Below are 21,369 nucleotides of genomic sequence, written 5' to 3' on the forward strand. Positions count from 1 at the left end.
ACTGGAGTGGGGTGCCATTGCCTTCTCTGAGCTTCTCTACTGGGAGCTCAATTGATGAACCTGAGTGAGGACTCAGTGCATCCATCCCAACCCTCGGATTTCAGCCCAGGAAATCTCAGGGAAGGGCTGTGAGGCTGAGTGCATCCATCTCAACCCTCGGATTTCAGCCCAGGAAATCTCAGGGAAGGGCTGTGAGGCTGAGCCCCTTCTTTACTGTTCTATATGAAGTCTATGGGAGGGAAAATGTCTAGTCTGAAGGTGCAGACACCAGTCCACAAATGGATAATGGTGCCCAACTTTTTATGGAGCCAAGGTAAGGACCTTGAATGATGATCCCAGTGAACTCAGGATAGAAAAGACCCTAATGAGCTCTCAGCACTGGTCATCTATCTCCTGGCAGGGAGGTGGTATGAGGCATCCCTTCACTTATCTCGGGATCATGGGGTGGTCTAAAGTGTCTACATCAGAGTAGCAGAGGGAAGGGTGCCAAGGCTCCACCAGGACTTGACGTGATAATACTGAAGTAGAACTTAGAAAACCCCACTGCTGGTACCTGCTGTCACCTGAGTAAATCCAAAGCAGACCTGAGAGGACGCAGAGGACAAGTAAGTCCTCTGTTCTTCCTCTATGGGATTCTGTGGGAACAGGCTGAGCAGGAAAACAGGAGGCTTGTGGGTTCCTAGGGCAGTGTCCTCAAGGACACCTGCAGAGGCGGCCTTTGATTAAGCCAAGGTGGAGTCTCCCTGTTTTAAGGTGCTCATGTCACCCCATTCTCCATCCTCCAGGTGCCCCAATCTCCTGTCTGTTGGCCCAGACTCCCGCCTGCGGTCCCTGACCACAGCCATCATGCCCCGTGGGCAGAAGAGTAAGCACCGTGCTCGTGAGAAACGTCGCCAGGCCCGAGCTGAGACCCAGGGTCTTCATGATCAGGCGTCCACATCTAGGGGAGAAGAGACCACCTCCTCCTCCCCTCCTGATTCAGAGAGCGCTCCGTCAAGCTCGTCTGCTGCTGGCACCTCCAAGGGGCCTCAGGGAGCCCAAGGCAGCACCAGTGCTGCTGCAGGTGCTATACGCAAAAGATCTGGTGGTGGTGGCGCAGCACGCTCGAGATCTGCAGCGCATGGCGCAGCACGCTATAGATCTGGTGTAGGTGCCAAGGGCCAAGTTCATAAAGGTGAAAATTCCTCCCAAGCCTCAGCTGCTGCTGCGAGCTCTTACACAGATATTCTGACCAGGAAGGCACAGATATTGGTGGAGTACCTGCTGTTTAAGTATAAGATGAGCGAGCTCATTGAGAGGTCTGAAATGCTGCAGGAAATCAATAGAAGGTACAGGAAACAATTCCCTGAGATCCTTAGGAGGGCCTCTGAGCGTATGGAGCTGGTGTTTGGCCTGGTGCTGAAGGAAGTCAGGCCCAACAGTCACTGCTATACCCTGGTGAGCAACCTAGATCTCAGCGACAGTGAGTCTATGAGAGGTGACGGGGGGCTGCCGAAGAATGGTCTTCTGATGCCTCTGCTGGGTGTCATCTACCTGAATGGCAACCACGCCCCTGAGGAGAAGATCTGGAAGTTCCTGAATATGCTGGGCATCTATGATGGAAGAAGTCACCTCATCTTTGGAGAGCCCAGGAAGCTAATCACAGAAGATCTGGTGCGGGAAAAGTACCTGGAGTACCGGCAGGTGCCCGGCAGCGATCCCCCTCGCTATGAGTTCCTGTGCGGTCCTAAAGCGCTCACAGAAACTACAAAGACAAAAGTCCTGCAGTTTTTGGCCAAGGTCAAGGATTCGGTCCGTCCTGCCTTGCAGCCGCAATATGAAGAGGCTTGGAGAGAGGAAGTAGAGAGCACCGGAGCCAGAGGTGCAGCCAGGGCTGGCACTTCTGCCTCAACCAGGCCTGGCACTGCTGCCTCAGCCGCTGCTGGCAGTTCTGCCTCAACCAGGCCTGGCACTGCTGCCTCAGCCGCTGCTGGCAGTTCTGCCTCAACCAGGCCTGGCACTGCTGCTTCAGCCGCTGCTGGCCGTTCTGTTTCGGCCAGGCCTGGCACTGCTGCCTCAGCCAGCGCTGGCCCTTCTGCTTTGGCCACTGCGCACCCCAGGGCCGAGTCCAGCCGCTCATCTCGCCCCTAGTGTGATCTGAAGCCCGTTGTTCACTTTGTGGCTAGAGAAGCCGGTCAACCTGTGTTCCTGATATGCATCAATAACTTGTTGTCTTTATTTCCCCCAATTTTCAGTTGTTAAAACTTTTCAACAGAAAGGTCATTTAGAGTCATGATATAAGTATATGAATAACATGGGTCACACACACTTTGCTGTTTGTCAAATTTAGGAGTCAGAATTTTGTTTTCTCCAATAAATATTGGAAATCCTCACATCACTTTTGTGATCCAGGATGAGAATAACATCACTTTAGGATGAGAGTGTCCTTAGAAATGTGAAAGACACCACACTAATAGAGGCTCAGAACATTGATACATTGTTAGGGAGAGAGCTGAAATTTCTTCAGATTTTGGCTGGCTTTACTCTCTGCTTAGTCTCCCTTTTTGTTAATGTAAAAGACACATACTTGTCTCTGCTTATGGTTTATGGTTTTCGAGAATGTTTGAGAATATAAATTATAGCAAATGATTTATTCGTGGCTCTTCTTTTACACAAACATTGAGAATCGGCTCTTAAGAAGTCTTCATGCTTGTACTGGTGATGTTTAGTCAAAAAAAGTCATGGCCTCTGTCCACTCAGTATAGTTTCTTAGAGATGCTGTCATTCTATGGAAGAGGCTGAGATACTCTCTACTTCAGGAAGAACAAGAAAGAAGCAGGGTAAAGAGGGGTTGGAGAGAACCTATTACTTTGGTTTCATTCCTAAGCGGAATTTTGGCTGATTTGGGAGGTTGGGTCTCTATTTTCCCGACTTGGAACACTGCATAGTTCCTGACATCTGATAGATTGAAAAAAAAAATCCAGCTGATGTAACATCTGAGGTCAAGATAATCATAGTAATAACTGCCGTTGCTCCTAATGTCTCAGTAGAGACAGGCGCCGTGACAGAAGCTTTCCATAAATACTTACATTCCACCAATCTGCCAAGAAAGGGCTTATCAAACTTACTTCACAGGGGAGAGCCCAAGGCTCATAGAGTTAGGGTTTGGTTTTGTGCTGAAATACATGAGGCTGGTAAATGACAGCTGGCAATAGACTCCTGCTCTACACTACTTTACCCACTCCAGTGTTGTTGCCTGGAGAATCCCAGGGACAGGGGAGCGTGGTGGGCTGCCCTCTGTGGGGTCGCACAGAGTCAGACATGACTGAAGCGACTCAGCAGTAGCAGCTACACTACTTTAGGACTCATACTGTTGTCCTCCCAACCTGAGACATACCCTTGTCTTTTTTATTCAACAAATCCTTTTAACATTTGACATTTCCTTTTCCTTATTTATTTATTATATTTATTTGGCTGTGCTGGATCTTAGTTGCTGCACGTGTGGTCTAGTTCCCTGACCAGGGATCGAACCTGGGCCCCCTGCATTGGGAGCCTGGAGTCCTAGCCATTGGACCAGCAGGAAAGTCTCCACCCTGTATCTTTTATTTCAGTGCTTTTCTCAGTACTCCAAAATTTGTCCTAGGTGATAGAAAAGAATGCCCTCATGCTCAAGCTACTGGATCGAAATGTGTAGTCAGAGCAGTAAGAATACCAGATGTACTTAACCAAATATATGTATCCCTTATTCATTACTCATAGATAAGTGAAAGAAACAATATTCAGGGACAGTTACAAGCATGTACGTTGGCCATGTTAGATAACCTCTGAAGAGCATCCTTACAGTCTTTTCCCTGTGGAAAGTAAACCTATCAGAACAGAAATGACATGAGAATCTTCACCTGGCTGATGAGATAGATTGACCTACTTTTTTCTCCCTAAAGGACTGCCACCGGTCCTGGGACTCCCGCCTTAGACTAGAGCTTCTCCATCTCTCATCACTCCTGGGACAGGGACCCATTCTCTGTAGCACTGTAGAGCAAACATAGCTCAGGAGTTTGTAGAGACGTGGAATTTCCCCCAAAGGCCTTTAATCCAAGACACAGAAAGCAAGATGAGGGCCCTAGGTAGGAGGATTGAGGAGAGCAAGACCCAAGAATATGGGGGATGGTGGTCACTGGGACAGCACTCCCTTCTGATCTCAGACACAGAGGAATTCAGAACTGGTGGGCTTAGCCTATAAGCCTTAGCATAGCCTCACTTATTCTTCAGGCTTGTCAAACTCCCTTCACTGTGCCACTTAGGCCTGGTGACATGGTGAGTCCTACTCACTTCCTCCCAGAGGATCACATGGAGGTAAGGAACCTCATCCTGATCAAAGGGAGCAGCAGAAGCTCAGCAGAAGGATGATTTCCACGTTGTGCCAGAAGTCAAGGTAAAGACCCTGAATTCTTGAAAAGACCCCTCACCTCAAACACAGTGGGGGCAGAACATATTCCTTCCACTCCTGTTAACCTCAGAAGACCATGGTCTGTGGTGGGCCTGTGAGGCAAACTCCTCTTCTTCCTCAGGGATCAGGAAACTAGTGGCCTGGGTGGAGAAGCTTTAAGGCAAGTCAGGGAATGTTTCCAGTTGGGGAATATTTCCAGGTTCTTTCCAAGACGGTGAGGACAGCAAAGAACGTGGGAACACAAATACCAGGATGGCCACACAGTATGTTCCCTACTCTCAGCCTAGTAGGCCTCAGGCAGATTTACCAGGCCAAGGGACCCTTCAGCTCTGAGGGAGGAGTAGCAGGAAAGTTAGGGTTTGCTCAGATGGTGGTGTTCCCATGTCAACAGAAGGGGGAGTCTTGGGCTTGGCTGAGAGTCAAATCTGGGACCCTGATTTGGGCCCCTGAGAGGAACCATCTGTCATTCCCAAGGAGCTTGCCACAGCTTTCATTCTTGTGAGACTATGGGTAGGGGTGGCTAGATAAGGCCACTCTTATTTCCTCCTCCAGGATCACAGGGAGGTATCGATCTTACTATGAGGAGATAGGCCTCAGGTCAAGAAGGAGGGGATTCCCCAGGCCCCACCAGAAGTCAGATTGTGAAGCCCGAGTGGAGACTGAGGGGCCTACTCATCCCTGAATGGAGGGAGCAAAGGAGAGTCATGCCCTCCCCTTTGATGTCAGTTCTAGAAAGCTCAGGGGAAGACTGTCAGGCAAGGCTCTCCCTCACTTCTTTATACCAGGCCTTCTTCTTGTTGAATTGCTAAGTCATGTCTGACTCTCTTGTGACTCCATGGACTGTAGGCCGCCAAGCTCCTTTGTCCATGGGATATTCCAAGGAAGAATTCTAGGCTGGGTTGCCATTTCCTCCTCCAGGGCATCTTCCTGACCCAGAGACTGAGTCTGCAGCTCCTGTATCTCAGGCGGATCCTTTCCTGCTGAGCCATCAGGGAAGCCCTATATCAGGCCTAAGGGAGGTGAGATCTTCGTTGCAAAGTATAGCCACCAGTCCTGAGAAGGGAGGGGTATGGTTGGTGCCTGCCAGGCACTGTGGCAGATGCTTTACAGTTACCACCACATGCCAGCAGTCCTTCCAGACAGGGCTTGTCAAACTCCCTTCACGGTTAAAGAGCCCGAGGCACTCTCAGAGAGTTGAATGATGTGACAAACTTCTCCATGGCTGTTTAAGTGACAGGGATGGCCATAGGCCCTTGATCTGAGTTAGTCTAAAGCTCACCCTCTCACTCCTGCAAGCCTGATCTGACCTTGTGCCCTTAATTCCCTTTTTATTCTCATTACTGTGAAATGTATGAGGCATTAAGAAGAGGGACTCTCGGGTCCAACTATTAGATTGTAATACATAGCCAGAGCAATAATAATAATAATTATGCCAAAATAAATGTGACATATGAAGAGAGGAAAAAAGAGATAGTATTTGCTGACAAGGGGGTCATCTGTCCATACATATGAGGATTCAGACATCTTAAAAGATCTGAACGTTTTAACTTGCAGATATGCTTATAAGATCAGTAAGGGACTCAAAAACATCATCTCACAGCCATTCCTTTGTATAAAAAATATCTATTAGATCTAAAATATAAAGTTTATTTATTAGAACAGAGGTTGCCTGAGAAGTCTGGCTGAAGGAGAGAAGGGACAGGTTACCACGTTTTGTTTCCCTCCCAGGTCTCTGCCTGGGCCCCCTTACTTATGCCATGGATTTCCTATCTCTTATCGCTCCTAGGACAGGGATTCCTTCTCTGCAAGGTCCGCAGTAGAGAAAGCACTCAGGGCCTTTCAGGGATGTGGCATTTCCCAAGAAGGCTTTAATCAAAGGGGCAAGGCCCTTTAGGAAGACACCCATGCAACTGGACTGAGGAATGCAACGCCCCAGAATATTAGGTGTAAGAAGGCTTCAGGCAGAGCTCTCAAGCCGAACATCTCTTTTCTCTGTTGTCTCAGTACAGTTGTCAGGGACGTGAGACCTTTGGTCTAAGGAGGGCAATCTCAGGTCAGAGTAGGAATTGTCAAATATATATGTGAAGCCCCTTAAAAAGAAGGGAAAGAAATAGCCACCCAGAACCACTGGGGTTCTGTAGTGTCCACTTGCTGCTGTCAGCCCTCGGAGGTCCTGAATTCCATCATGGGATGAGGTAGAGAGAGGCCTTGAGAGCTGAGAAAGACAGAGCGCTACCGCCATGGGCAGGGCACGTTCCAGAACCAAGTCTGCCAGCTCCTCCCACATAGTGACATCCAGGGAAGATCCTTCATCTTGTGGTTGAAAAGAGAAGTAAGTATTCCAAGTAATTGAGTGTCAAGGTGGATCTGAAGGGAACACATTTTATGTTTTGTTTTGTTCTTGCTTGACCTCAGTAACTGGGAGATGTATCTTTTTCTGTTTAGGGCTTTCTTTGTGGCACTATTGAAATACCCTTCTTGTAATTGAAGGTTAATTTGACTTCTGTATTTGTGTTTATGAACAAAGTATATCCCATTTATTGCTGTATTTCAGTATACGTACAAAGGTTTTTATATTGAGTCAGAAATCCTTGAATCTCCTTTTGTGGTTCAGAACAAGATGACAGGACAAGAGAATTGGGAGTTTTTTGCCAATGATAATGGACAGTGAGTGAAATTGTTCCTATTGGGAAATTAAAAAAAAAAGGTCTTGTCTGTGTGGCATCTGCAATACAGTGGAACGGGAATTCCCAGCCCCTGTTTCCCCTCAGCAACCCAGATGTTAAGAGTATATAAGTAGCAAAATAACCTTTATAGAAGGTCCAGAATCCAATTCAGAAATTGCAGTACCACAGGTAAGCATACAACTTAGATCAGCTGCACTTGAAATGGGTAAGAACAACACACACACACACGCACTTATGGATCATGAATAGCACTATTATTCATCTATGATGAACAGTTTCTATACTAAACTGTTATCTCAGCAAATGTGATCACCAGTGGTTCACAGCTATTTCTTACTCTGTTTAGTACGATACTGTAAACTGTGAGTAACACAATAGGACTCATGTGAAGTGCCCCTAGTGGTGCTGGAAGTGCTCTCACGAAGCAGAGAAAGTCATGACATTATACAAAAAAGTTGAGTTGCTCCTTGTATACTGGTTTGATTCTGCAGTCATGGTTGCCACCATTTCAAGATGAATGAATCCAGCATAAGGACTACTGTAAGAAAAAGAAAAGGGACTTTATGAAGCCATTACTGCAGCTACACCAGCAGGTGTGAAAAACTTGTGCTTTTTGTGAAATAAGTTTTTATCTTGTATTGAAAATATAGCTTGTATGTGGGTGCAGGATTGCTATAAGCAAGGCATATCCATAGACTCGAACATGATTGAGGAAAAAGCAAAGTCATTATGACAACCTAAAGCAAAAGTGGGTGAAGGATCTAAAGCTGGAAAATTTAATGCCAGCAAAGGATGATCTGATAATTTCAGAAAGAGGTTTGACTTCAAAATATCTAAATAATAGGGGAAGCAGCTTTTGCAAACAAGAGGCAACAGGTGCTTTCCCATATGTCATTAAGAAAATCACTGGGTATTAATTTTGTATCCTGCAACTTGACCAATTCATTGATGAGCTCCAGTAGTTTTCTCGCAGCAACATGAGGCTTTTCTATGTCTAGTATCATGTCATCTGCAAACAGTGCCAGTTTCACTTCTTTTCCAACTTGGATTCCTTTTATTTCTTCTGTTCTCTGATTGCCACGGCTAAGACTTCTGAAATCATGTTGAGTAAAAGTGGAGAAAATGGACATCTTTGAAATTTTCATATTAAGTGAAGTCTGCTGCTGCTGCTAAGTCGCTTCAGTCGTGTCCGACTCTGTGCGACCCCATAGATGGCAGCCCACCAGGCTCCCCCGTCCCTGGGATTCTCCAGGCAAGAACCCTGGAGTGGGTTGCCATTTCCTTCTCTAATGCATGAAAGTGAAAAGTGAAAGTGAAGTCGCTCAGTCGTGTCCAACCCTCAGCGACCCCATGGACTGCAGCCTACCAGGCTTCTCTGTCCATGGGATTTTCCAGGCAAGAGTACTGGAGTTGGGTGCCATCGACTTCTCCTTAAGTGTAGTCAGACAAAGACAAATATCCCATCACTCAAATGTGGTGTGCTTTTAGTGATAGATCAACACTCAAAAATGCGCAACTAATTTTGTGGCAGCAAGATACAGTGTGAAAATACTCAGTCAGGTTGAGAAGCTGATTGCGGTTTCTTAGGGATGTAGAACATCTGGCCCTTTGAACCTAAAGTTCTTCTATGACTAGCTTGTGTTTGAACATGATTCATTAAACATTTGCCTTTAATTCTGAAAAAAAAAATGTGGTGTGATAGAATTCTATTACTATACACTGTCCCATCTCTCTCTTGTGAATGGATAAACGGCACATCAGCCTGTCATCACAGGTAAGTGTTTTCTCTTAAAGTAAAAATATTTTCAGCACTTTATTATAAATATGACTGAAATAGTGTAGGATATAAAAATTTTTAGTGATCCATTCATTACTATATATGCTTGGCTACCATGAAGCAATCCTATCGTTACACTAGTCTACTATAAAGCAATCATATTGCTGCTTCTTCATTATTGATGCTTGAATCATTATACCTGTAACTAACTACGAATTGCTTTTCACATTATTTTTTCATTGTTGATATTTAGTGTTTTGCATCCGTAGTCTTTTTGTCATATAAGGCAATATATATATTGCCTTATTGACAATATATATAATATTGTCAATAAGGCAATTACAGACAATTCTTGCAAATGCATGCTGTAAAATTACAATATTGATAAATACAGTCCTGTGAATATATTTTCTCTTAAGATTTTCTTAATAACATTTTGTTTTCTCTAGCTTACATTATTGTAAGAATACAATAGCTAATACTTATAGCTACGTCAACTAGAAAGAAAGGAATACATCAAGGTTGTATATTGTCACCCTGCTGATTTAACTTATATGCAGAGTACATCTTGCAAAATGCTTGGCTGGATGAAGCACAAGCTGGAATCAAGATTGCAGGGAGAAATATCAATAACCTCGGATTCGCAGATGATACCATCCTTATGGCAGAAAGCAAAGAAGAACTAAAGAGCCTCGATGAAAGTGAAAGAGAAGAGAAAAAGCTGGCTTAAAACTCAACATTCAAAAACCAAAGATCATGGCATCCGGTCCCATCACTTCATGGCGAATAGATGGAAAAACAATGGAAACGGTGAGAGACTTCATTTTGGGGGGCTTCAAGATCACTGCACATGGTGACTGCATGTGCATGTGCATGAGCAGTTGCTTTTCACTTGGTATAACGTTTCAGTTATGCAAGATGAAGCAATTCCAGAGATCTGCTGGGTAACATTGTGCCTATATTTAACATTACTGTATTGTGTGCCTAAATATTTAAGTGAGTAGATCTGATGTTAAGTGGTTTTACCACAACAATCATTTGAAAAGTTGATTGTCTTGCTCCCTCTCCAGGACAGAGTAAGATGATTAAGTGCAAGCATTTAGAGAACTCTTTTATAATGTTAGTGAGAATGTCCATGGGTGCAACCATCGTGGAAAACTGTATTGAGGTTCCTCAAAAAATTAAAAATTGAATTACCATATGATTCAGCAAGCCCACTTCTGGGTTTTTTTTTTTTTTTTTCACTTCTGGGTTTTAATCCAAAAAAACTAAAATTAGACTCTCCAAGAGATATTTTCATTCCTGTATTTGTTGCAGCATTATTCACAATAACCAATACAGGGAAGCAGCCTAAATGTCCGTTGATGTATCAATGGATAGATATATGATATATACATATCATGGAGTGTTGTGTGTGTGTGTGTGTGTGCATCTTCAGTCACTCAGTTGTGTCTGATGCTTTGAGACCCCATGGACTGCAGCTCAGCAGGCCTCCCTGCCCTTCACTCTCTCCAAGAGTTTTCTCAAACTCATGTCCATTGAATCAGTGATGCCATCCAACCATCTCACCCTCTGCTTCCCCCTTCTCCTCCTGCCCTCAATCTTTCATTCCTAGCGTCAGGGTCTTTTCCAATGAGCCGGCTCTTCGCATCAGGTGGCTAGGGTATTGGAGTCAGACTGAGCATCAGTCCTTCCAATAAATATTCAGGGTTGATTTCCTTTAGGATGGACTGGCTTGATCTCCTTGCTGTCCAAGAGTCTCTCAAGAGTCTTCTCCAAGACCACAGTTTGAAAGCATCAGTTCTTCAGCACTCAGTCTTCTTTATGGTCCAACTCTCACATCCATATATGACTACTGGAAAAACCATAGCTTTGAGTACAGGGACCTTTGTCCGCAAATGGATATCTCCATTTTTTAATACACAGTCTCGCTTCAGAGCCTTAGGAAAACGCAGAGCCTTCAGCGAGAGGTCATTTCAAGGGAAGTTGCCTGGTGGGCTACTCCAGACAGTGGGAGTGGTGAGCACGGTCAGATCCTCAGATGGAGGGCCTCAGAGAATCCACAATCTCCTGGACTGGTGACCTTTACACTGAGTTGAGGGAGCCAGAGACCTCTCCTTAAGGACCTACTTGATTATTTTATCTTGTGTGTAATTGGGCAAATTCTAGGCAAGTTCTAGATTTTTGTTAGTACTTAAATACGTGGAAATATTCATTATTTAGATGAAAGGGTATCTGGGAGGGAAGATACTGATCAATGACAAAATTTCTAAGAACTCTGAGTTCTTTCCAACTGGGAAAGATTCTACCTCAAGCACATTCTATGTCACATCCTCTGGCGTGAATGTTACATGATTTTCCTTGCTAGGCAACATTTAGTTCACTGAGATTTTCTTTGCCTAGGAGTTTCGGTAATGTGCTGGGGTTCAGGGGGCTAGTGAAACAGCATATGAAACAACTGACCAGCTTAAACTGGTTTGACCTTCTCAAATAGATTGTTGATTAATCACACCTTGAGTCATTTTACAAGGAAAGAACTGCATGTGTCCAAGAAGGAACACATGACCTCAATATGACCCCGGAGCCAAGCTCTTCAGTCTGCAAAACTCAGAGAAGAGAAATATTGCCCCCGGCCATTTACAAAGTGAGACCTCCTTCAATGAGGAAAACCTGGCTTCCTGTAACCTAAGTAGCGAAAAGGGACTAATTGAAGACTAGCCAATTAGCTTCCAAGTTAGAAATTCCCCTGACCCCTTAGATTGCACCCAGGCTCCTGGGTTGAACAGAGATTTGATACCTTGCATCCTGCATTTGTAGGCCTTGCAGTAAAGCTCTTTTCTCTAAAACTCTTGCCATAAGTGTTGACTTCTCTGAGCATCGGGCAGTGAGCCCATGTTCCGTGAGTTTGGGCAGCCTTGTTGAGGTTTAGGACTTGTGACCATCTGCTTGATGCACTGTAGCCCCTGGTGGGCCTTCAACACCAACCCTGAGTGTCACCTATACTGAGTTTGTCTAGAGAGTTGGCTCTCAGGTTCCTGTTTCCTAGCCATGGCACTCTGGGCTCCTCTGGCTTCTGGGGCTCCTTTCACTTTTAAGGAAGGAAACAGCTCCTGGATCAGACATCTTTGGGGTGAGTAAACTCCTTAAAATATGCCTGTAACTAAATGTGCTATATGAAGTTAGAATGTGCCTGTAGTCTAATAATCTCATCAGGACTATGTGTTAAGAGAGGATGAGATGGTTGGATGGCATCACTGACTCAGTGGGCATGAGTTTGAGCAAACCTGAGGAGAAAGTGAAGGACAGGGAAGCCTTGTATACTGCAGTCCATTTGGTTGCACAGAGTCAGATGTGATGAATTGATTGAAGAACGACAATACCACTGTGGGTTAGAGTCCCACCTAGGAGAGTTTCTTCTGTCTGATTTGAATCCTAAGGCTACAGTCCTGGGTTAAAGACCCAACCTAAGAGGACAATGTCAGAGGTTAGCGCTACTGAGGTGCTCAAATGATTGGGTTAGAGCTCTGAACACTGGCTTAAGGTTCCAGGCCTTTGGATTTAATTGCCTATGTTTGTCTGTGTCTGACTGTTTTATGTGTTGGGATTCGCTAGTAGGAGTTGGCTATGGGATGAATGTGGTGAGACTTCATGCAACCTGTAATTAATGAGGGTCCTCTGAATCGGGAGATAAAACACCTTGCTCCTGGACTGGAAACCTTGCTGTATGGAGGTGATGGGGGTTTTCCCCTTTGCCTAAGGTGACAGCACAGAGGTATTGTTACAGATGGATATTCTTTTAAAAAAAATTATTGGAGATTTGTTGATTTACAATCTTGTGTTATTTTCAGGTGTACAGCAAAGTGATTCAGTTACACATATATTCAATCTTTTCCAGATTCTTTTCCCATATAGGCTATTATAGAATATTGAGTATAGGAGGTTCTGTTCAGTTATCTATTTTCTATATTGGTTGTATGTGTATGTTCATCTCAAGCTTCTAATGTATCCTTGGCCAGAAAGTTCTCCTTTGGTAACCCTAAGTCTGTTTCAAATTTTGCGAGTCTGTTTCTGTTTTGTAAATAAGTCCATTTGTGTCATTTTAAAAAATTAGATTTACCTATGAGCAATATACTACAGTATTTGTCTTTGACTTACTCAGACAATCTCTAGGTCCATCCATGTTGCTGAAAATGGCATTCTTTCATTCTTTCTTATGGCTGAGTATTCTTCCATTGTATTTATGTATCACATCTTTTTCATGTGTTGATGGACCTTTAGGTTGTTTCCATGTCTTGGCTCTTGTAAACAGTGCTGCAAGGAACATGGGGGTGCTTGTTCCTATTCAAATTATGGTTTTCTTCAGATATATGCCCAGGTATTCTATTTTTAAAAAATTATTGGAGTATAGTTTTACAATGTTGTGTTAGTTTTAGGCATATAGCAAAGTAATGCTGTTACACACACACACACACACACGTATAAATTCATTTTCAGTTTCTATTCTCATATAGGTTATCTCAGAATATTGATTAGAGTTCCCTGTGCTATGCAGGAGGTCCTTATTGGTTATATATTTTATATATAGGGGTGTGTGTACATTGATCTCAAGCTCCTGATATATCCCTCCCTCACTACATTTCCCCTTTAGTACCCATAAGTTCGTTTTCAGGATCAGTAAGTTTTCTGTTTTGTATTAAGTTCATTTTATCACTTTTTAAAATTAGATTCCACATATGAAGGATATATTTGTCTTTGACTTACTTCACTTAGTATGACAATCCCTAGGTCCATCCATGTTGCTGCAAATGGCATTCTTTCCTATGGCTGAGTAATATTCCTTTGTATTTCTGGACCACATGTTTATCTACTCCTCTGTTGATGGACATTTATGTTGCTCCCATGTCTTGGGTATTGTAAATATTTCTGCAATTTACATTGGGGTGTTTCTTCCATTTTCAAATTATGATTTTTCTCAGGCTATATGCTCAGGAGTCAGATTGCTGGATATTATGGTAGTATGATTTTTCTATTGCGTTTTACTGAGTATAATTAATTTAAAATGTTGCGTTAGTTTCAGGTATATAACAGAGTGATTCAGTTATACATACACATATTCACTCATTTTCAGACTCTTTTGTCATACAGATTACTACAGATTATTGAGTACAGTTCCCTGTGTTATACAGTAGGCACTTTGGGGTTATTGCTATTATATATATTAGTTGTAGATGTGGGCTTCCCAAGTAGCACAGTGGTAAAGAATCACCTGCCAATGCAGGAGACACAAGAGAAGTGGGTTCAGTCCCTGGGTCAGGAAGATCCCCTAGAGCAGGAAATCGAAACTCACTGCAGTATTCTGACCTGGAAAATTCCATGGATGGAGGGTCCTGGTGGACTACAGTCCATGGAGTCACGAAGAGTCAGACACAACAGTCGTGTATGTTTATCTCAGGCTCCTAAAGTATCCCTCCCCCAACATTTCTCCAGTGGTAATCATAAGCTTGTTTTTGATATCCATAAGTCGGTTTGTATTTTGTAAATGAGTTTATTTGTGAAGTGAAATGAAAGTCGCTGTCTTATCTGACTCTTTGCGACCCCATGGCCTATACAGTCCATGGAGTTCTCCAGGCCGGGATACTGGAGTGGGTAGCCGTTCCCTTCTCCAGGGGGTCTTCCCAACCCCGGGATCAAAGCCAGGTCTCCCACATTGCAGGTAGATTTTTTACCAGCTGAGCCACCAGGGAAACAAGTTCATTTGTGTCCTTTTTTAAAAATTAGGTTCCGCTTACGAGTGATAACATATGTTATTTGTCTTCCTCTGTCTTACTTTACTTAGTATGACATTCCCTAGGTCCATCCATGTTGCTGCACATATCATTAATTAATTCTTTTTATGGCTGAATAATATTCCACTGTATATATTTACGACATTTGCTTTATTCATTCCTCTGTTGATAGACATTTAGGTTACTTCCATATCTTCGCTGCGATTCATGGGGTCGCAAAGAGCCGGACACGACTGAGCTACTGAACTGAACTGAACTGATATCTTCCCTAATGTAAATAGTGCTGCAATGAAGATTGGAGTGCATGTATATTTATGAATCATGGTATTCTCTGGATATGTACCAAGAGTGGGATTGGTAAATCATATGGTAACTCTATTTTTTGTTTTTCAAGGAACTTCCATAATGTTCTCCGTAGTGACTGTGTCAATTTGCGTTCCCACTGAGAGTGCAACAGTGTTCCCTTTTTTCCACACTCCATCGTTTGTTGTTTGCAGATTTTGGGTTGATGACCATTCTGGCTGGTGTGAGGTGATACCTCATTGTACTTTTCATTTGCATTTTTCCCATAATTAGTGATGGTGAGCATCTTTTCATAGGCTTTTTGGTCATCTGTATGTCTTCTTTGAAGGAATGTTTGTTTATACACTCTGCCTTCTTTTTTATGGGATTGTTTATTTGACAGAGAGGTGCATGAGCTATTTATATATTTTGGAGATTATTGTGCTGTTGTTTGCAAATATTTCCTCTCATTCTGTGAGTTGTCTTTTTGTTTTTGGTTTCTTTTGCTGTGTGGAAGCTTTTGACTTTCATTAAAGGTCACCTGTTTGTTTTTATTTTTATTTTAATTACTCCAGGAGGTGGATCAAAAACCATTTTACTAAAAGAAAAAAATACTGCTGCAACTTATGTCAAACAGTGAGTGTTCTTCCTAGGTTTTCCTCTGAGGGTTTTATAGAATCTGGGTTTACATTTCGGTCTTTGATCCATTTTGAGTTTATTTTTGTGTATAGTGTTAGAGAATGTTCTAAATTCATTATTTTACATGTAACTGTCCAGTTTTCAAGGCACCACTTATTGAAGAGACTGTCTATTTTGGTTCACTAGTATTTTGTTCAGGATTTTTCCATCTGTGTTCTTCAGTGATATTGGCCTGTCATTTTCTTTTCTTTTCTTTTTTTTTGTGTGTGCTTCTCTATCTGGTTTTGCTCTCAGCATGATGGTGGCCTCATAGAATGAGCTTGAGAGTGTTCCTCCCTCTGTATTTTTTTTTTTTTTTGGAAGAGGTTGATAGAATCTCTAATTGTTTGATAGAATTACCCGAGAAGCCACCTGGTCCTGGACATTTTATTGGAAAATTTTAAATCACTCTTTCAGTACTTGTGATCCATCTACTCACGTTCTCTATTTCTTCCTTGGTTAGTCTTGAAAGGCTGTACCTCTCAAAGAATCTGTGCATTTCTTCTAGATTGTTCATTTTATTTGCATATGGTTGTTTGTAGTAGTCTCTTATGATATTTGGAGTTCCACACGAGTGTATTCTTAATGAAACCAGCCCTGATTACCTTGTTGTGGTATGAGCATAAATGTAAGATGAGGGAGTATAAAGCAGGAAAAGTCCCTCTCACAAACAGAAGAATGCACCCTAATCTGGCTAAGGAATTTCATACAAAAGGCCACATTCTGGTGTTTCCTCACTAAAGAGTATAATCCTATTCTGTATCAGCATGGAGGTCATACTGAACTACTTTTATATATTTGTGCATGTGTGATGTTAAAAATGAAATTTTACCAGGAAAAATAGCCATTGGTTGTGGTCTTAAAGGCCATGGGGTACATAGAGGCCTTGGAGTGAATGTATTTCCCCTGGAAATTGCCCAGACATCTAGATTTGCTTGTCGGTGATCTCTGCTGGAGGGGTAAAGTATTTTGGTCATCTACCAGACAGATTAAACCCCAGCATGCTCAGAAAGGAAGTGAGGAAATAGGTGTTTGAATGTGTGTGCTCCTGAATTGCTCTCTGAAAGTCAGCTCTGCCTGAGTCTAAGACAGCTTCCTCTTTCACTTTCTTCAATGTGATGCAATCACTCACTAGGTAAGTTTTTCTACGTGGAGACTGAGACAGAGCCTGAACTTCTATAGGACCCTCTTCAGTAGACAAGCATGCCCTCAGCACATGGCCAGGCAGAAACATTAGGAGCCTGTGACCAAATGGGCTCCAGTCTTGGAACTGGTGGGACAGATATCTTGGAAGCTAGGTAGCATGCGTGCCTTTCGAGCTACAGTTTGACAACCACATATAATAAGGGAAAACATTTCAGGGTTTTTTAAGTGAATCCTCAGATCCAAGCTGGTCAGCTTGAGACTGTCCATTCTTCTCAGTGGTTTCTCCAGGGAACTCATACAGCCAATGCTTTCCAGAAACCAAACTAGGAGATGGAATTGGGTCCTAAATTAAGGGGCGATGCCTCAAGTTTGCCCATTTTTCTCCCTAGAGAGGAACTAAGCGCTCTGAGCCACAGATAGAGAAGCCCTGAAGGCTTTCCTACAGCTCCCATGAATGCAAGGGCTTTCCAGGGAGACCTCAAGTTCCTGATAAGAGTGCTGGTTGATGTCCACTTCAATCCATGAAGGCTGGGAAGAGGCAGCAAGCATTGTTTAAAGACAGTAGATCCAGGCTCTGTTTGCTGGCCAAATGTAAACTATTTTGAGCACTACAGTGGGAGAAATTGGTCAGTCAACTGCAGAGCTCAGTTTGGGCTGAGGAGTGGCCAGGAAGAGCCAAGACAGATGACCCAATAGTAATAAATTCCATGCAGGCACCAAAACGCCAAACTTCAAGCAGTAGCCTGAAAAGACATGTGAAGGAAAAAAAGCCTTTGATAATCACCTTTCTTAAATACCAATTAATCCAACCTTGTCAGTGCATAAGTAACACTCCAGTCCTGGAGGTACAAAACTCTGGGACCTGGGATTATCATTTTCTACAGAATTTGAGACTCATTAACCAAATTGAGGATGATTTCCCACAAGCTTGAAGAATGTACAAAGAGAAATGGGGGGATTGAAGCATAAAGCATTGACCAGTTTAAAGTGGTTTTGCCTCCTTAAAACAGGTTGTTGATTAATCAAACCTTGAGTTATTTTTAGAGGCAGCACTATGCATGTGCCAAAAAGGAACCTATGTTTCCAGGATGACTGCAGAACCAAGAGGGTTCAGTCTGTGAAACTCTGAGAGTAGGAATGTTGCCAGGGAAGAACTGTATGAAGTCCTTCAATACGGAAAATCTGGCTTCTAGCAGCATGAATAGCTTGCTGCTGCTGCTGCTAAGTCGCTTCAGTCAAGTCCGACTCTGTGCGACCCCATAGACGGCAGCCCACCAGGCTCCTCTGTCCCTGGGATTCTCCAGGCAAGAATACTGGAGTGGGTTGCCATTTCCTTCTCCGATGCATGAAAGTGAAAAGTGGAAGTGCAGTTGCACAGTCGTGCCCAACTCTTAGTGACCCCATGGATTGCAGCCTACCAGGCTCCTCCGTCCGTGGGATTTTCCAGGCAAGAGTACTGGAGTGGGGTGCCATCGCCTTCTCCGATGAATAGCTTACATGAACTAATTTAAGACTAGCCAATTAGCTTCCAAGTTTGCAGTTCCCCTAAACCCTTTCATTTTACCTAAAACTCTGGATTGAGGAGACAGATTTCAGAGCCCCACTTCCTGTCTTCTTGCTCCTCCACCTTGGATTAAAGTTTGTCTCTCAAAAGCCTGTTCCATAGTATTGGCTTCTAGGTGCATCGGGCAGTGAGCCCTTGCTGGGGAACACTAGTAACTGATAGGCCTGGAATTAGATTCCTCTCTGAATTCCTCTAGATCCGATGCTGTTATACTCCTCTTGCCCTAAAGCAGGGCTTGTGTTCCTTAACACTCAAATGTATCTTGGGATAAAAGCAAGGACTCGGGATATATTCCAATACACTTCTTCAGGCACAAAGCCTTGAAGGCTATATCAATAAATGACAGGAATAAAGAAGAGAAACAGATGATAGTGACAGTAGATCGTCTCTCTGTGCAGTGTCTAATAACCTCAATAAGAATAGCACAAAACCATCTTGGATGGCTTTTTTCCTTTAGAATTGTACTCATATCTCAGATATCGTGACTTGGGTTGTAGATCACTGTAGTAAAGTGAAAATTGCCATAGAGTAAATCATTAGGAACTTGGGGGGTTCCCAGTGCTTATAAAAGTTTTTAATCCTATTGTACACTTACTAGAAGATGTCTAAGAAATGCACATAACTTAATTACAAGTGTGTTACAATAGTAACAAAGACAACTGATCAGAGCACCATAAGAAATAAAATAAGGAAAGAGTTTAAAATATTTAAAGAATTAACAATATATGGAACAGGGACCCCAAGTGAATACATGATGTTGGGAAAATGATGCCATAGACGTGTTCAATGCATGGTTTACCATAAACTTTCAGTTTGTAACGAAACACAGTATTTGTGACGCATGATTACATGCAGTACAATGTTTGAAAAATATGCCTGTCAATCAATTAAAACAAGTCATGAAAAGAGACTGACTCTGGCTTTTGAAAAGGATGGAGCAGCATTTTTCTCTGGGAGCACACCTCATTCTGCCCCCTGCCTTCTGTGTTATTTTCCCCATCTCAGATCAAGTCTGGGACATGAAACTTTAAGCTTTGCATTAGGGACACTGCTCAAGAGTTTGCTTGGATGTGGTGTTCCCCAGGAATCTTTTAATCCAAGAGAGAGCCAAATATGGGCCCCCATAAGTGGGGACTGGAGAGACAACCACCATAAAATACAGGTCATTCAGAGACCTGCCCAAACTTTCTCTCAGGTCTAAAATGCCCAGACAGGACATTCCCTCTTATAAGCCTTGTAGTTCTCTGTGAGGTCAAAGTCTCATTCTAAGAAGAATGGCCTCAGTTCAGTAGAGGGAGAATCTCACGTTGGAGAGTCAGGTCCCAGGACTGGCCAGGACCATGGTGAGGTCCCTGAGTGAAGAAAGAAGTATCACTAGACCCACAAATGAGGAGGCTTTACATACCCCTGCCCCTATTCCTAACCTCAGAGGCTCCAGGCAGAGTTATAGGGATGAGAAGCCTCTTCATTTCTGTCTGGTCTCAGCGAGGGAATGGATGGAACCCCAGTTCCTAGGAGGGTGGCATCTTGGCCATCACCACTGGGAAGATGAGGACCATCAGTGCTGATGAGAGGGTCTCTCCCACCAAGGAGGAAGGCTCATGGAGTGGCGCTCCCCCTGTTAAGGAGAGATGCACAGAGAAGTGCCCTGATTCCCCACTAGGGACTCGGAGAGGTGAGGGCTTCGTTTGGGGGCAGGAGGACTCAAGTCCTCAGTGCGAAGGGTCCTGGGCTCTGACAGACGGCATGGTGAGGAACCTAAGGGATGACCCAGGGACTGCTGAACACTGAATGACGGGTCCCCACAGAGCCCCACCCCTTCCATCATCCCTCAGAGATCATGCACAGGGCAGCCATAGCCAGAAGTGTCTCTGTAAAACTTCCGTGCTGGTTGCGAAGAGCTCGGATTGATGTTCAGCGTGTTCGTGTGGCTAAGAGTGGATTCCCAGAACTGATCTGTAGGCAAGGTGAGGACCTGAATGTGGACTCAAGGGACCATTCCCCCGTCCTGTAACAAAGATAACTCCCAAGGTCTCATCTCTGTGATCGGCAGGGGAAGGTTCCTACAACTCTCTCAGGCCGATTTCTTCGGTATATCTTGATCTAAGACATTCTGTAAGGTAAGCGATTACTTGATTCTGTAAATGAAGGAAACCTAGGCCCTAACTCCAGTCACCGGGAGAGCGCCGAGTGCGAACGAGGCATGGGGCAGTAAAGATGGCGACACAAAGCGTCACCCATGCACTCATTTCCCGGACTTCTCCCCTGCCGAACTCTAAGAGGTGAACTCTGTTTGGAGGCTTGTGGACACAGTTCGGAAAAGGGAGGAGTGTCGGACTCTGAGAGATACGAAGAAGGAGACTCTGAATGAGGACTGTAGAACACCCTGCCAGGCTTCTTCCCCCTCCCCCAACCCCACCTCTTCTGTCAGCTATCAGAGATCCTGGGTATCACAGCTTTGAGAGGTGAGGAAGAGAGGGCCCAAGCCAGCGGATGTCCCAGTGTTCCTCCAGCAATTCTTCCCACACCTAATGAAGCTGAGCCAAATTCTGTACTTTGTGGCTGAAGATAGCATTCAGTGTTCTATATGTAGTATAGAACTGGGCATCCCAGAGGGTGCACAGTGTATAATTCCTCGGGGTTTGTGTTCTGTATGAGGAATTTAGAGAGAAATCTGTGTTTTTATGTTCTTGCTACTTTTCAAAGGTTGCTCCTCAAAGCTTATAATCTAAGTGTACCAATGATATGAGTCACACTGTTGTTTATCTGTCTTAAGGATAACAGTTTTTCTGTTGTGTAAAACAAATGGGAAAGCTTCACTCTTATTTAGTCAGCTGGTGCAAGATAACCTGGCATTTCAATATGTTATTTCCTTGGCAATATGAAAAAATTAAGCAGTGCAATATGTGGGATCAAGAAATAGAGGGAAAGTAAGATGGATGGTATTTTGTTTCCCCATCTTTTGTAGTCTGTGTTTTACAGAATTATAAGTGACCATGTATGCTTCGCTAATTCAAAAATGT

At 43.6% G+C, this 21,369-nt stretch overlaps 1 protein-coding gene and 1 long non-coding RNA gene across 2 annotated transcripts; both read left to right on the forward strand.

Moving 5' to 3' along the window:
- Positions 1–846: 846 nt before the first annotated feature.
- Positions 847–2,568, forward strand: LOC129641134 (melanoma-associated antigen B2-like). Its single transcript, XM_055565923.1, has 2 exons — positions 847–1,895; positions 2,040–2,568. The coding sequence occupies exons 1-2, from the start codon at positions 847–849 to the stop codon at positions 2,128–2,130; spliced, it is 1,140 nt and encodes a 379-aa protein (XP_055421898.1). The 3' UTR covers positions 2,131–2,568.
- Positions 2,569–11,441: 8,873 nt separating this feature from the next.
- LOC129641121 (uncharacterized) lies at positions 11,442–15,511 on the forward strand. Its single transcript, XR_008709092.1, has 2 exons — positions 11,442–12,020; positions 14,849–15,511. It is a non-coding gene; the product is annotated as an uncharacterized LOC129641121 (long non-coding RNA).
- Positions 15,512–21,369: the final 5,858 nt, after the last annotated feature.

The sequence above is a fragment of the Bubalus kerabau genome, unplaced genomic scaffold (genome assembly GCF_029407905.1).
Source record: "Bubalus kerabau isolate K-KA32 ecotype Philippines breed swamp buffalo unplaced genomic scaffold, PCC_UOA_SB_1v2 scaffold_76, whole genome shotgun sequence".
NCBI lineage: Eukaryota > Metazoa > Chordata > Mammalia > Artiodactyla > Bovidae > Bubalus > Bubalus kerabau.